Source organism: Vulpes vulpes, chromosome 10 (assembly GCF_048418805.1).
Source record: "Vulpes vulpes isolate BD-2025 chromosome 10, VulVul3, whole genome shotgun sequence".
In the NCBI taxonomy this organism is placed as follows: Eukaryota; Metazoa; Chordata; class Mammalia; order Carnivora; family Canidae; genus Vulpes; species Vulpes vulpes.
The window spans coordinates 25675679-25691090 of record NC_132789.1 but is presented as its reverse complement, the minus strand read 5'-3'; the positions used below and the strand labels follow the sequence as shown (position 1 = coordinate 25691090).

The window sequence follows — 15412 nt, the reverse complement described above, 5'->3', positions numbered from 1 at the left end:
AAGATTTTATTTATTTATTCGTGAGATACACAGAGATAGAGAGAGAGAGAGAGAGAGAGGCCAGAGACACAGGCAGAGGGAGAAGCAGGCTCTATGCAGGGAGCCTGACATGGGACCTGATCCCGGGTCTTCAGGATCAGGCGCTGGGCTGAAGGCAGTGCTAAACCGCTGAGCAACCCATGCTTCCCTGTTCTCCTCCTTTCTTTTACTACCCTCTCTTTATTTCTCTACTTTCTCTACATATTAGAAAATAAGCTTCCCATCAGCCTCTCTCCATTCCAGTGATGGGCACGTAAATGTAATTCTGTGATTGGGTAAGGCAAAGTTCTTCTTTCTGAGTGACTGACATTTCTTGTCTTTCTAAGGTCTAATCGAATATCATGTGCCATCAATGGTATTAAAACCTTTGAGTACCTGCAGTGGCATCAAAACTTTCCCATTGTTCCATTGCCCTAACCTGTTGCTTTCATACTTTTGCTTCACTCCAGCCACACCATGTTACCATATGTGCCTCTTCCAGGCCTGGAAGCTACTTACAACACCAGTGGCAATGAGATGAGGTAAGTCTCCAGCAGCACCTGGTACATAAGGGCTTGCAATGTGTGTGTGTGTGTGTGTGTGTGTGTGTGTGTGTGTGCGCGCACGCACACATGCGTGAAAGAAGTGAATGTACAAGCAAACACAGCACCTGAGCGGGCGTGCTATCGGATGGCATGGGTCAAGGACAGCATGATTCTGACACTTTGTTCTCCTTCTAAACCTGATCCAAGATTCAGCGCCTGCCTTTGGCCCAGGGCGCGATCCTGGAGACCCGGGATCGAATCCCACATCGGGCTCCCGGTGCATGGAGCCTGCTTCTCCCTCTGCCTGTGTCTCTGCCTCTCTCTCTCTCTCTCTCTGTGACTATCATAAATAAATAATAAAAATAAATAAATAAATAAATACATAAATACATAAATAAAAATAAACCTGATCCAAGATTCAGATGTGTTTTATTCTAAGTAGCAACTAAGGATGTGTAATCAATATCGTTTATTGAAAAAAAATCAAAATCACTAGCCAGCTCATTGTACCACCGGTTCCCTCTCAAGCTATTTCTTGCTCATAGAGCCAGCTTCATTGCCTTAATGGGATTGATCTCATCTGAGCAGTCCATTTGTTCATTTTACTAAATGCCTTTTTCCTCCAAAAGTCTGTACCTTTTTACATTTTTCTTTATAAAATTGCTCTACACCAATGAGAAATGGATTGACCACATCCTTGTAATTTTCGTATATAGACACAGGCTGTGTCCAGAAGTAACTAGAGAACAGATTGACTTGAAATGTCATTGCTAGGAAAAGGGAAGATCTTCAACCTTAGTCTAATATTAAGAAGTTGGATGTGCCAAGGTAGAAAGTGAAACCTGTATCATATTTTCTTTCTCTGTTTTTCTTTCCATGGTGCTAGACTAGAGCCTCCGTTCCCTGCCTTGGTACCAAAGTCTTGCTTGGTAACAGATTCAGCTGTCAGCAAGCTCCTGCTTTCAGCCTCCGAGTTCCAGGTTCCTGAATTTGATGAGCTGGATAGTGTGGCAGCAGCATGCCCCCATCCACAGAGCAGCCCTCCAGAACAGAAGAAGGTAAATGTAAAGTGCTGGTATAGAGTTGGGGCAGCACTAGAAGTGTCCATTGAGGACCACAGATCACATGATGGGTGCACACAGGCCCGTGAGTGTCTTTGCTTATCACCTTAGCTTTAGTTGAGTGCTGGAGATTGCCAAGGCAGGAGTTTTTCTGCTTGGCCACTGAAAGCTACTCTGGGTCTCATAATCTACATCGTTTTCTAGATCCTTTTTTCATGATGATAGCATTTAATAGTATTTAGAGAGTTGGACCAAAGATCTGCTTCATGCATTCAAAGATGAGTGAACAATGGTATTTTTCAATTTTGCAATCTCTGTCTCCAACAGTTAATAGGCTTTCATATTACTAATCTCACTATCTGAGTTGAATGTACGATTCTCTTCTAATAATATAAAGGGAATGGTTGCTGTCAGCAGGAATATGTAGAACTTTGTCATAAACTACACATTAGAGTCATCTATAAGCTGAGAAAGCACAATATTAGCGTGTTAAGACAAGGAACTTTATGTATTTAAAATGTCTTATAACTTTACCATCTTCTTCTTAACCCTTAAAAATAGGCTGAGCCAGAGAAGAGGCCAAAGAAAGTCTCACAGATTCGTATCCGGAAAACCATTCCTAAGCCAGACCCTAACCTTACCCCCATGGGCCTTCCTCGACCCAAAAGGTGAGCTCCTTCTCAAATACACATAGGGTCACTTTTTTTGAAAATCATTTGGTAGAATATAATGACCTTTTAAATGGTCATATATTCTGAGCTATTTATTATAGTTCTAGGAATTTATCCAAAAGAATTAATTGGTAATGTGACCAGAGATTTACATGCCAGGGATATTGTGATGCATTCTCAATCACTTTAATCAAACTTACTATGCCAGATATTGTGCTGTCCCTTTGCGTACATAGTCTTTTTGTCTCCCAATTGTGCTGGGAGGTCAGCACCATTGTCAGCCTTAGGTTTAGATGAGGTTGCTGAGGCCCAGTGGTTAAGACACCTGTGGTAGGCCATGGCATTGGTCATAGCTCAGGTGGTTTCTCTCTCTCACAGGTTTTACCCAACCCCATAGCCCATGCTTACAGCATTCTGCGTGCAGAATTGACAAGAGACATAAATGTCATGAGGGGAAGAAGCTGTTTTTTTTTTTTTCTTTTAAGGAAAATGCCCAATCCATGCTGTGGTCTATATCATGGCCTTTAAAAACTTGGTTTCTAAACATATATTTTTTATAAGGTTAGATAATTACTAACCTTACAAAGGGAAGTGGAAAGAAAAATCAAGTTACCAAATTATGTATTTGATGTACTATATATTACACAGACGCCCTATAAAAATAGAAACATTTTATAAAAAAGTCTCCAGATCTCCAGAGTTATGTTTTCTTGTGGTGGATTTCATTCCTTCATTTCTTATTGACAAATAGAAGCCTAATAGTGGACCCTGAAGTAGCCCCAGGGTAAGTTATTGAACATTTTTGAGCCTCAAGAGCATGTCTGTAAAGTGTAGTAAGAATTCCCAACACTTAAGATTGCTGTACAGTCCAGTTGAGGAAAAAATGTGTATTACATTGCTTCACACAACACAAGTGCCTTAATTACCTATTACTATGATCATAATTGACATTCCATTTTCCCACATAATTTTTGTCTTAGTATATTTTTATTTTACAATTCTTTTATTGATCATCCTACCATATGTCTTTACAAGAAAAATTTTTAAATACTTCAGATATCCTAGGTTGAATGGTACTTATTGCTAGAATGAAATAGGATTCAGAATTAAATGTATTCTACCTTGCATATATATGTAGATAAAACGTTTTTAATATAAGTAAGTACTTGGGAGTAGAGAGAGTTTTAATATAGTAATGACATTCAATCATTTGAACTTTTTTCAAGTAATATGCCAAAAAAAGCACAGAGTGGTCTGTTATATTAAATTATACTTAATGATTGTCACCTAATTTTTTTTGAAAGCAAAGGATTGAAAAGTGTTGACTTACATAAGTTCTGTTACCAGGCATTGAAGCAGTGAGTATCTCAATTTATGAGCAACATACCAACAAGATCTGACCAGTAAGTGTCAGATGCCCAATAATTTGTATGCTGATCTGGGGAACCCCGGGTGGCTCAGCGGTTTGGCGCCGCCTTCAGCCCAGGTTTGATCCTGGAGTCCTGGGATCAAGTCCCATGTCGGGCTCCCTGCATGGAGCCTGCTTCTCCCTCTGCCTGGGTCTCTGCCTCTCTCTCTTTCTCTTGTCTCTCATGAATAAATAAATAAATAAAATCTTAAAAATCAATAAATAAAACCTCCTTTATTAAAAAAATAATAAAAAAATAAAATCATATGTAACAAATATTAATTTATTTTAATACTGCTTTATTAAAACAACATGGTAATGCTGTTTCTCATTATTGGATTTGTAATAAACCAATGTAATGTGTAGCTAGAATAATAAACTAGGAAGGGAGAAGTATGGTAGAAATCATGAAAATACTTCAGTAAATGTGTATGCATACAGGAATGAAACAATGTTATTGGACTTTTAGGAACAATTAAGAGTCATGCAAAAAATCAAATAAATCTAGTATGTATGTAAATCTTAGAATTGCTTCAATGTTTAATGTAGATAAATATGTATTATGAAACCAATTTGCATGGCAATATCATGTAATTTTTGCTGTTAACAGGAGTAGAAGTTATAACATTTTATAAACCAAAGTAAGATGAGGATTAAATAATTGGATTAAGTATTTCTTTATGTGATTTGTTAAAAGTTTATTCCTGGGCAGCCCGGGTGGCTCAGCGGTTTAGCACCCTTCGGCCTAGGGTGTGATCCTGGAGACCTGGGATCAAGTCCCATGTGAGGCTGCCTGCATGGAACCTGCTTACTCTCTCTGCCTGGATCTGTGCCTCGCTCTCTCTCTGTCTCTCATGAATAAATAAATAAATCTTTAAAAATAAATAAATAAAAGTTTATTCCCTAACTGGAGGAAATTACTTAAAATTGTTGTCTGTGGGTTTTTTTTTAAACTGACATGCTCTGCAGACTTTATCTGAATGAGACAGGCTTAAAATACAGAAACTTTGTGGTGATTTGCTCTTTTATAATAGTTAATATAAAAGTTATGCTCTCTGAAAATAAGTTTCTACTGAGATAAGTGTGGTGACCTGAAGCTATTATCTTCCACGTAGTAGCAAAAATGAATAAACAACAAATACATTGAATATACTCATAAACAAATGAATAAAGAGGTGAATTTTATGCTCTATGAACCAAGACTCCTCAAAGACTGATTAAAGGTTTACAGCAGGAAATGTACAAAATGAGTAGGGATACCGGGATGGCTAAGTTGGTTAAGCGTCTGATTCTTGATTTCTGCTCAGGTCATCATCTCAGGGTTGTGAACTCAAGCCCCATTGGATGGCTGGGTTGCAAAGGCTAGAGCTAGGCAAGCAGGAAATAGCAACCACTTTGGTGCAGACGAGCTGAGAGACAGGCAGGCAAGGGAGTGGGGGTGCTACTGTGGATGTAAGGCCTGGAGCATGTGATATTTCTTTCAGGAGGGCCACAGGAAACAGTCCTTAGGAAGCTGGGATACAAGGTTATGGCCTAGAGTGCCATGTATGTCAGGAAACATGTGACATGATCACCAGGCTAGGGTTGCCAGAGCACTGAGGGACTGCATGCTCTGTCCACATAGCTAGGCTTAGCCCTCCTTAACATCCCAACAAACATGCACCAATGATGGGGGAAAATTTCAGAAAAGGAGTGAAATAAGAGAGGTACTAATCCTAAGAGATACTACAGTATATTGTAAAGTCTCAGTAAATAGAAAAGTGTAGTACCAGAGCATAAACATACAAATTGGTAAAGTAAAAGAGAAAGGCCAGTAATAGACACAAATACATAGGGAAATTTAGTGTGTGACAAAGGTGTCCCCTCCAATCAATGATAAAAAGATGGACTAGTCAGTAAAGAGCTGTTGGGGCAACTGGGTAACCATTTTAAGAGTAAGAAAATTGGGGGCCGCCTGGCTGGCTTAGTGGATAGAGCATGTGACTCTTGATCTCTGAAATTGGGGTTGTAAGTTCAAGCCCTGTGTTAGATGTAAAGATTATGTAAAAATAAAATCTTTAACAAAACAAAAAATGAGAGTAATGAAAGTTGGATCTGTATTTTAGGCCTTTTACCAAAAGAAATTCCAAATAAATCAGAATTAGGTGGAAACAAATCAGACCATAGAAATAGTTGCGGAGGGCAGCCCAGTTGGCTCAGTGGTTTAGCGCCACCTTCAGCCCAGGGCGTGATCCTGGAGACCCGGAGTTGAGTCTCATGTCGGGCTCCCTGCATGGAGCCTGCTTCTCCCTCTGCCTGTGTCTCTGCCTCTCTCTCCCTCTCTTTCTCTCTCTCTGTCTCTGATGAATAAATAAATAAAATCTTTTAAAAAAAGAAAGAAAAAGAAATAGTTGAGGAAACCATAGGAACTTTTTTTTTTGTAAACTCTGCCCTCAACATGGAGCTTGAACTCACGACTCTAAGATCAAGAGTTGCATGCTTCACTGACTGAGCCAGCCAGATGCCCCTGACCATAGGAAATTTCTAACTGGAGTGGCTAACTAGAATACAAAATCCATTGCCATAAGATGAAAGTCTGAAAATATATTTCATAAAAATCTAGTACTTCTGCTAGAAAAAATAAAGACACCATAAACAAAGTCAAAACACAACTTGGGGGTACTTGGGTGGCTCAGTTGGTTAAGCATCCGACTCCTGATTTTGGGTCAGGTCATGATCTTGGGGTCCTGAGATTGAGCCCCATGTCCAGCTCCACGCACAGCAGGGATTTTAAGATTCTCTCCCTCTCCTTCTACCATTCATACTTTATGTGAAATAAATACTTTTAAAAAATTATAATTGACCAGACAGGAGGAGTCCTTTCACAGTGTATGTATGTAACAAATCCTCAAGATGTGCACTTAAATATCTTAGAGTTTTGTCAGTTTTATGCCAATAAAGCAGAAAAACAGTAAAATTTTAAGAAACCACAAACTCCTATCTCAAAAGGCTGATTTACATACATACACACATGTGCATGCAGATGAACACACCAGGGTTCTACAAATTGACAAGAGAAAATTAAAGAGGGAGAGGAACAAGCAGACTCTGCTGAGCATGGAGCCCAATGTGGGGCTTGAGTTCACAACCCTGAGATGATGACCTGAGCAGAAATCAAGAATCAGACGCTTAACCAACTTAGCCATCCCGGTATCCCTACTCATTTTGTACATTTCCTGCTGTAAACCTTTAATCAGTCTTTGAGGAGTCTTGGTTCATAGAGCATAAAATTCACCTCTTTATTCATTTGTTTATGAGTATATTCAATGTATTTGTTGTTTATTCATTTTTGCTACTACGTGGAAGATAATAGCTTCAGGTCACCACACTTATCTCAGTAGAAACTTATTTTCAGAGAGCATAACTTTTATATTAACTATTATAAAAGAGCAAATCACCACAAAGTTTCTGTTTTTGTTTTTTTTTTAAGATTTTATTTATTTATTCATGAGAGAGAGAGAGAGAGGCAGAGACACAGGCAGAGGGAGAAGCAGGCTCCATGCAGGGAGCCTGATGTGGGACTCCATCCCAGGACTCCAGGATCATGCCCTGGGCCGAAGGCAGGCACTAAACCTCTTAACCACCCAGGGATCCCCCAAGTTTCTGTATTTTAAGCCTGTCTCATTCAGATAAAGTCTGCAGAGCATGTCAGTTTAAAAAAAAAAAAATTTTTTTTAAGATTTTATTTATTCATGAGAGACACAGAGAGGCAGAGACATAGGCAGAGAGAGAAACAGGCTCCATGCAGGGAGCGCCATGTGGGACTCAATCCTGGGACTCTAGGATCACGCCCTGGGCTGAAGGCAGACATTCAACCGCTGAGCCACCTAGGCATCCCAGAGCGTGTCAGTTAACTCTGGCATCATATTTTAGTTTCTTTCCCTCTGTTCTATCTCTTTCTTAAATAAATAAATAAAATCTTTAAAAAAAAAAAAAAGCTGAATATAGAACATCTTGTCTTACCAGAAAGTGCTAAAGCTCTCAAAGACTACTAGACTCAGGAACCAATTTGGAACTCTCACTGGCCACAGATGAAACAGAGCATCAAAAGGAATAATAACGGCAGTAGATTGAAGCACAAGAAATATGTTTAAATACAATAGTTTATAATGACACTTTTAAAACAATCCATTGGTCATATTTGGATGAGATTAGAGAACCAATTAATTAATTTTGGAAATCAGTAAATAAAGGGAAAAAACCAAGCATGATCTGTTTTTCCTGTGCAAATTGTACCTCAGGATTACCAAGTAATTCATTAGCATGAAGGTTCAATTTAGAAGAATTCTACCTAAGGAGTTATAGACTATCACCATGTATGACCCTAAAGGAGTAATAAATATAGTCAGCGTTCTTCAGTGGCTATTAATATTACAAGAAGACAGGTATCCTCATGATGAAAGTATACACCATCATCTAAAAATCTTCCTATCAAAACACCTAAATCTAATTATGCCTCTATACCTAATTGTCAATCTGTAGGAAAAAAACCAATAGAATTTCCTATATGTTTGAGTCAGAGGAACAAGTTAAATGATACTATGTGGGTGTAATCAAAAAAGTCTAGCCTGGGGAAGTCACAGGTCAAATGGCTTGGTTTCTTCACCAAGCCATTTATATATTATATAATATATAAAATATGTATTATATATTTAATATCACCAAATATATTTTTTCAAAAAAAGACAAAATAGAACACTAGTAACATATAAATTGAGATGATATTGATTGGGAATTCAGAGTTCCAGGGACCTGTTTTTGGGGGAAGAGTAAAAATATTGATGCGCTTCAGTTTCCAACTTAAATATACTTATAAAATTCTTACCAATCACTAAAAGGGGAGTATATGATTTCCAACCCATTAAAGGGGAGGATAAAAGAGAGAAAGCAAGCAGTCAGTTAAGGAGAAGAAAAATAGTGAAAAGGTAGGACTAAAAAAAAGCTGTAAAATATGGTAATAGATATAAATAAAGTTATATCATTGCCAGTAAGTATAAATGGACTAAATTTCATAAAGCTGAAAATTGGCAGCCTAGAAAGAAAATTCAGTATGTGTTGTGTACCTGAGACACATCTAAAATTCATTACAGAACGGCTGAAAAATGAAACGAGCCCATCAAGTTGGGAAGGCAGTCTTAGCTCTCTTAAGAGAGCATGGAGAAGGCCACCTGGGTGGCTCAGTTGGTTAAGCATCAGCCTTTGGCTCAGATCATGATCTCCAAGTCCTGAGATCAAGCCCTGTGTCAGGCTCCCTGATCAGCAGGGAGTCTGCTTCTCCCCCTGCTTGTGCTTACACTCTCTCGTAAATATATAAAATCTAAAAAAAAAAAAAAAAAAAGTCATTAAGAATTTATTCTGTTCTCTTTTCAGGTTAAAGAAAAAGGAATTTAGTTTAGAAGAAATCTATACCAACAAGAATTATAAGTCTCCTCCTGCAAACAGGTGGGTTCATAAATAGGAACTGATAGGCTAGGAAGGCTTCTGCAGTGATGGATGTCAACTTCCAATCCTTTTACTTCAGAAAGGATTTTATGTTTAATTATTGGAAATAACACAAATTGATATTATTTCCTAGCATTTGAACTGGGGCTAGTGGTAGGATGGGACAGGAACATGTGTTGAGTTAGGTAGGTACAGAAAACGTCTTATTTCAGTTTGTACTTAATGTTTTTAGCAAATATGTCCACTGTCTTCTTCAGGACTAATAATTGTCAATCTTCAGGTACAATTCCAAACCCAAATACAGATGAATTTCATTCTTTAAGTCTCAATTCAGTTCAGACTTGTCCAGTTGCAGTTTTTTCACTGTGTTCATATGTTACGTATCTATAAATATTTCTTTTTCATACTAAAAAGATAGATACTGGCCAGAGGAAACAGTTGAGTAAGTAGTCGTCAGTTGTTATAGCCCCTTCAGGTTGACCTAAAGGATTGGTGGCCCGGGAGATGGACCATGTGAGTCAGTGTGTTGATTCTTTTTTGTGCTCCACCCTCAGGTGTTTGGAGACCATCTTTGAGGAACCCAAGGAACGAAATGGTACCCTAATCTCAATCAGTCAACAGAAGAGAAAACGAGTTCTAGAATTTCAGGATTTTACAGTCCCACGAAAGAGGAGAGCTCGTGGTAAGATCAAGGTGGCAGGCAGCTTTACCAGGGCCCAGAAGGCGGCTCTGCAGAGTCGAGAGCTGGATGCTCTGTTGATACAGAAACTAATGGAATTGGAGACCTTTTTTGCCAAGGAAGAGGAGGAGCAGGAGCGATCATCTGATTGTTGAGAAGCAATTCAGTTAGGGAGGGTCTCAATTTTAGATTTTCCAGGCTCCTTGGAAGAGGTTGCCTAATTTTGCCCTACCACCCAAACTACTCAAAATGCAGTCCATGGATTTTTACCTATTTTAAGGTGCAACCTTTTTAGGAAATGGTGAAGGAGGGTCCTCTACTTCTACTGCTGAGTATTGAACCTCAGGAATGCTCCCTTTCTCCTGGAAATGGTCCTGAATGACATCTGGCCTCCTCCCCCCACTTGCCATCCACAGGAGGAGGACACAGCACACCTTCAGTAACACTAGGATTCCAAGGACTCACAGCATTTGCACGTCCGTGTGAAAGTTCTGCGTTGTTTACGGTGGTGCTAGACCAAGATTATTTAGAGACGTGGCCTAGGGAGGGGGACCTGGCGTCCTGTCTTGTGTGGTCTCACCGGCTCATTTCAGTAGTTGAGGAAAGATGAGCTGTTGTTTCCTAATCCTTTGAGTCCGTCTGTCCAGAACTGTGTGTGTGTGTGTGTGTGTGTGTGTGTGTGGCTTTTTCCCATCATTTTCTCCCCTTTGTGACTGTGGGTCACTAGTGCCAGAGGAGCCCGTCCAGGCCCCATTTGAAGTAAGTTGCACTTTTTAATGTTGTGGTGTTATTTTCATTTGTTTTATTTCCTTTTTTTTTTTTTTTTAATTTTTTATTGCTGCATGTTTGGAGCCTTTAAATGTGATTTCAAAAGAAAAATTTTTAAGACATTAAGGAGAAAGACAATAGATGTCTTCTGAATATATGACAGGCATTTGACCCAGTATATCAGTGCATGGTATGGGACGATGAAGAGACATTTTCCCATCATGTGTTTCAAGCGCCACTTCCCCATCTTCACCTTCTGGTGTAACTCATTAGAGGGAGTATTTTTTCATCTGGGTTCTCATTCTTGCTAAGTAGATATGTTTATTTTAATAATGGAAGTAAGAGCAGATTTTCCTCCCAATCATTTAAAAAATATGAATGTTGGGTGTGGTCTTAAAGGGTTTTTTTATCTGAAGTGGTAGTATAACAGTGTTGGGTACCACAGCTCAGGCGGTGATAAAGGCCAACCCAGAGTGTTTGCAGCTGTCAGAGCAACTTGCTTCAAGAGTGAGGAGTGAGACAGGATGTGGCTCAGACCCAGTAATGCAGCCTTGCAGTGGGATCGTGAAGTTCCACAGCCAGCCCTCTCTGAGGACGCCATCATATTTGGGGCTCCTATGTCAAACCTACTGGAAGTTTTGTAGAGTGCCAGAGTTAGCGGAGTTCCTTCATCTGCGCCTGTGGGAGTCTGGGCAGAGGGATGCTGTGTGGGTCAGCCAGACCCAGATGTGTCATTCCTTTTCCACTTAACTCCTGTGTGCCCTTGCCCTGCTTCCCTCCAGCTCCTTCCCTTGTGTTTTAGCTTTCTTTCTCTCTTGCTTTCAAAACAAAAATTCAGAGAATTAACATTCCTTGGCTGGTGAGTGGGATGCTACATCCAGCCTCAGGACACTGGTCACCTCTTCCCATTCTCCTAGGAGCTGCTGCTGGGAAGCATCCACCCATGGGGACTGTCAGAACTCCAGAGATATTTTCAAAGCCAGTCTGTTAGAGAAGAGTGAGTGGTGCCGTCCTAGAGTGTGTCTCTTAGGGTTCCTTTGTCTCCCCATTTGTGAGTGGGTGGGGAGATGGGGTGGGGGCGGGGGGGTTCTATGTGCCTTTCCTTTGCAGGTTGACAGTCTATGCCGCACTGGAGCAGAAGAACTGACAAGAGCAAGGAAAAAAAAAGTGCCACATCTGTCTTCTAGGCCCACTGCCTCAGACATAGCATTTAGTAAGTGAAGTACACACCTGGTGACCCACGGAGGCTTCTAAGGCCATGGCCAAATAGCATTAGAAGAGAGCCACATTTCTGTACTGGCTCCAAATGATGTGAACCAGATTCCATCGTTCTACATCCGCTTTGCCCAGACTGTATAGACCCGACCTGTGTTTCACCTCAGTACCTCTCCCTTCCTGGGACAGGGTCCTCAGACACTAAATGCTTCTCTCTGTCTTTTTGCCTAAGGAAGTGGGATTAATAATCCATTGCACCCTCCGACACGTTTTTAGGGAGTGCTGCTGGACAGCTTGCAAACTCCCAACCAAATCAACAGAGCCCTACTTGCCAGCTCCGTTGCCAGTGTAGACAAGTCAACAGTGTGGCAGCCATGTCATCCAGCATACTGAAGTTGAGTGGGCACAACTTTGGCATCACCACTGTTATAGAGATACAATTTCAAGTTTGCCCTTTATAGGCATGGCACTTGCAAGAACCAGGAGCAGTGATTTGGAACATTGGAGGGATGGAGGAAGTAGAGGCCTGGGCCTCTCTCCTGGTCCTGGCACTCAGAAGTAGCTCTGAGGCAGCCCTGCCTCTCCTTGAAATTCTTGCCCTGCCCTCTGACTAGGGGCCTTCCCCTGCTCCAAAGTTAAGAAGGGGCCCCCACTGCAAACTTGAAATTGCTTACCTGAAGTCGAAACCTCAAGTTCTAGTCGCGCTCAGCCACACCTGTCTTAGCATCCATTTTCTTCATTGGCCTGGCCAGCTGCAACGCTATCTGTGGTCCTCGGAGCCTGTGGAAGCTGCCCACTATGGGAGGTGTTAGTCGGCTGCTGGCACAGCACCTGCCCAGAGCTACAGGAGGTCTACTTCTGGGTTGGGGGCTGGTACAATTTCTGAGTATGAGGACTTCCCACCCCAAGCGGTGGGAAGTTAAAATTAACTATGATTTACTCAGCTGTGACTCAACTCCAGAGGTGTAGTGTTTTTACTATGGGAAAGAGAGGAGAAATCTCAGGTCCAATCAGGGTTCTGCCCATCAGCTTTTCACTGAAACTTCAACTATGGGTTTGTGGGTTTTTTTCATATTTCAGTTTGTAGCTACATTTGCCCTTCATCTGCTCTCCACCCCCTTTTCCCATCTCTCCTCTTTTGGTCACCTTTCCAGTTTCATTTTTCCATTAGTTTAAATGTACCTCAACCCCCTAAAGCAGATTATGTCCACTTTTTCTTACTGACCTTACTCTAAGAGCTACAGCTGAGGGAGGTACAGTGGAAAGACATGTAGCGTTTGCCTTACTTGGAGCCTGAAGAGCTTAGAAACTCATGCTGTGAATCCCAAAACTCAGTGCTCCTTTAAGAGCTGTGAAAATCATGACACTTTGTCACAGTTTTGCCTGAAAGGGTCTTTTGCGTTGGGCACCAGAGCCAGCCTGAGGTAAATTCCAGATCCTACCATCTGGGCATGATCCTTCCCCCCCAGGGCTCACTCCCTGCCCACCAGACCCAGAGCAGTGTGGAGTGTGCAGAACGGGGGCAGCAGAGCCAGGGCTTTGGTGCAGCCTAATGGAACGCACAGCCAGTGCTTCATCCCCAGGGTGGGATTCCATCTCCTAATACCATGTACATTAAGATCCGCGAAAGACCAACTTTAGTCAATGATGCTTTTCTCCCATCACCTGAGGGAGAAGTATGCAGTTGGTGCTTTCTTTAATTCCCTTGTTTTGTTTTGTTTTGTTTTTTCTGGAAGCTTTTCTCCTGGTATCATGGAAAGGACCTCTTAAATACCACATTGTGGGTGGCTGTATCCAAAGTCTAAATTGGCCAGAGGTATGGAGTAGCCTTCCCAGGTTCATGCAAGGGAAGGGCTCCTGACCACAACTGCACTTCTAATGTAAAAAGCTGGCTGCAGAGGAAGGCTTACTTTTACAAAAATCAAAGTTTTATATTATCATCTAACCACAAATTGAGCAGCAGATGCCAATTTGATTATAAAGTGAGGGTCCCCATATAGCCCACCATCTAGCAGAGCATATTCTCAGATTTGATGCTTGTTCTTTGTGTGTCTTCATGAGCCCCTCCCTGGTGCTGAATTGGATTTGAATTCTTGGCGAGAGGCCTCAGCATCTCCTTGGGCTGGTCTGGGCCAGTAAATAGCTGCCTGAAGTGTTTATATATTATCATGGTCAATAGTTCAGTGAAATTTGTACATTTTTGGTAACATTGGCATACATGATGCCCCTGCAGTTCCTTTTCTGTTTGGTAGTTTGTGACTCTAAAATTCCCACTGTTCTGTGTGTTAATTTATGAAAATAAATTTTTTTTTTGAAAATCTTTCAAATAATTCTCAAGACTGTTATTCTTAAAAGGGGGGCACCTGGGTAGCTCAGCCAGTTAAGTGTGACTCTTCATTTCGGCTCAGGTTGTGATCTCAGGGTTGTGAGATTGAGCCCCACATGGAGCTCCGTGCTCAACGTGAGATTCTCTCTCTCCCTCTGCCTCTCTGCTCACTTGCTCTCTCTCAAAATTAATAAATAAAAATGTTTTTTAAAAAGATTTTTAAGTAATTTCTACACCCAAGACAGGGCTTGAACTTAAAACCCCAAGATCAAGAGTCACAGGCTGAGCCAGCCAAGCACCCCCATTATTCTAGTAGCTTGGTAATAAGTTAAAATTTTACCTATAATGTCGTGAGGTTTCACCATTTTCTGAAGACTGTCCTGTGCTCAGAACATGCATAAGATTCCACCTCTGGGTGACCTTCTGAGCCTGCAGTGAACCTTTAAAATTTTACGCAATGGGGATGCCTGGGTGACACAGTTGGTAGAGTGTCCGACTCTTGGTTTTGGCTCAGGTCATGATCTTGGGGTTGTGGGATCAAACCGTGTGTGGGGCTCCATGCTCAGCAGGTCTGCTTCCGTCTGCCTCTGCCCCTTCCTCCTCGCACTCGCTCTCTTTCTCCCTAAAATAAATAAATCTTAAATAAAATTTACTCAGTGGTAGCAAATCATCTCATGTGAGAGAATTTGGTATTTGAGAACACTGAGTCATTTAGATCCGAGTCATACCCACTTAAGTGGGGTAGGGTACCTGAGCAAGTATTTGAGGTGTGATTTTTAAATAGTGCCCATTAACTTTCTCATTTGGCAGAGGAGGAAGAAAGCAGTTATAAATTCAAGTCAAAGTATGTTTCAGGGGGTCCCTGGGTGGCTCAGTGGTTTAGCACCTGCCTTTGGCTCAGGGCATGATCCTGGAGTCCTGGGATCAAGTCCCGCATCAGGCTCCCTGTGTGGAGCCTGCTTCTCCCTCTGCCTGTGTCTCTGCCTTCTGTGTGTGTGTGTGTGTCTCATGAAAAAATAAAATCTTTTAAAAATATGTTTCAAATATTAACCTATTTGGAATAAGAGTTTGACTTGTTAATGAGACTACAAGGGAGAGAATATAAATAAGTACATTAACTGTAAAAAAAAGATCTTGCCTTGTATCACATCCTAGCTATGCGTGAGTTAGGCTGTGAGTCCATTCTCAGCTCTCTCTTTAGCCACTGGCAACTAATGAATGACTGAAAACATGGCTAACA

At 41.1% G+C, this 15412-nt stretch overlaps 1 protein-coding gene across 13 annotated transcripts in view; it reads left to right on the top strand.

Annotated features, from left to right (window-relative positions):
• PRR14L (proline rich 14 like) overlaps positions 1–14173 on the top strand; it is a 57798-nt gene extending 43625 nt beyond the window's left edge. For 9 of the 13 annotated variants that reach the window (XM_072723291.1, XM_072723292.1, XM_072723297.1 and 6 more), the window contains 5 exons: positions 489–560; positions 1450–1621; positions 2186–2292; positions 9113–9184; positions 9739–14173. In XM_072723291.1, the coding sequence (XP_072579392.1) occupies positions 489–560; positions 1450–1621; positions 2186–2292; positions 9113–9184; positions 9739–10018 (703 nt within the window). In that variant the 3' untranslated portion in view covers positions 10019–14173. The remainder of the gene's footprint in view (positions 1–488; positions 561–1449; positions 1622–2185; positions 2293–9112; positions 9185–9738) is intronic. The other 4 variants (XM_072723294.1, XM_072723295.1, XM_072723303.1 and 1 more) reach the window with 1 other exon arrangement.
• Positions 14174–15412: the final 1239 nt, after the last annotated feature.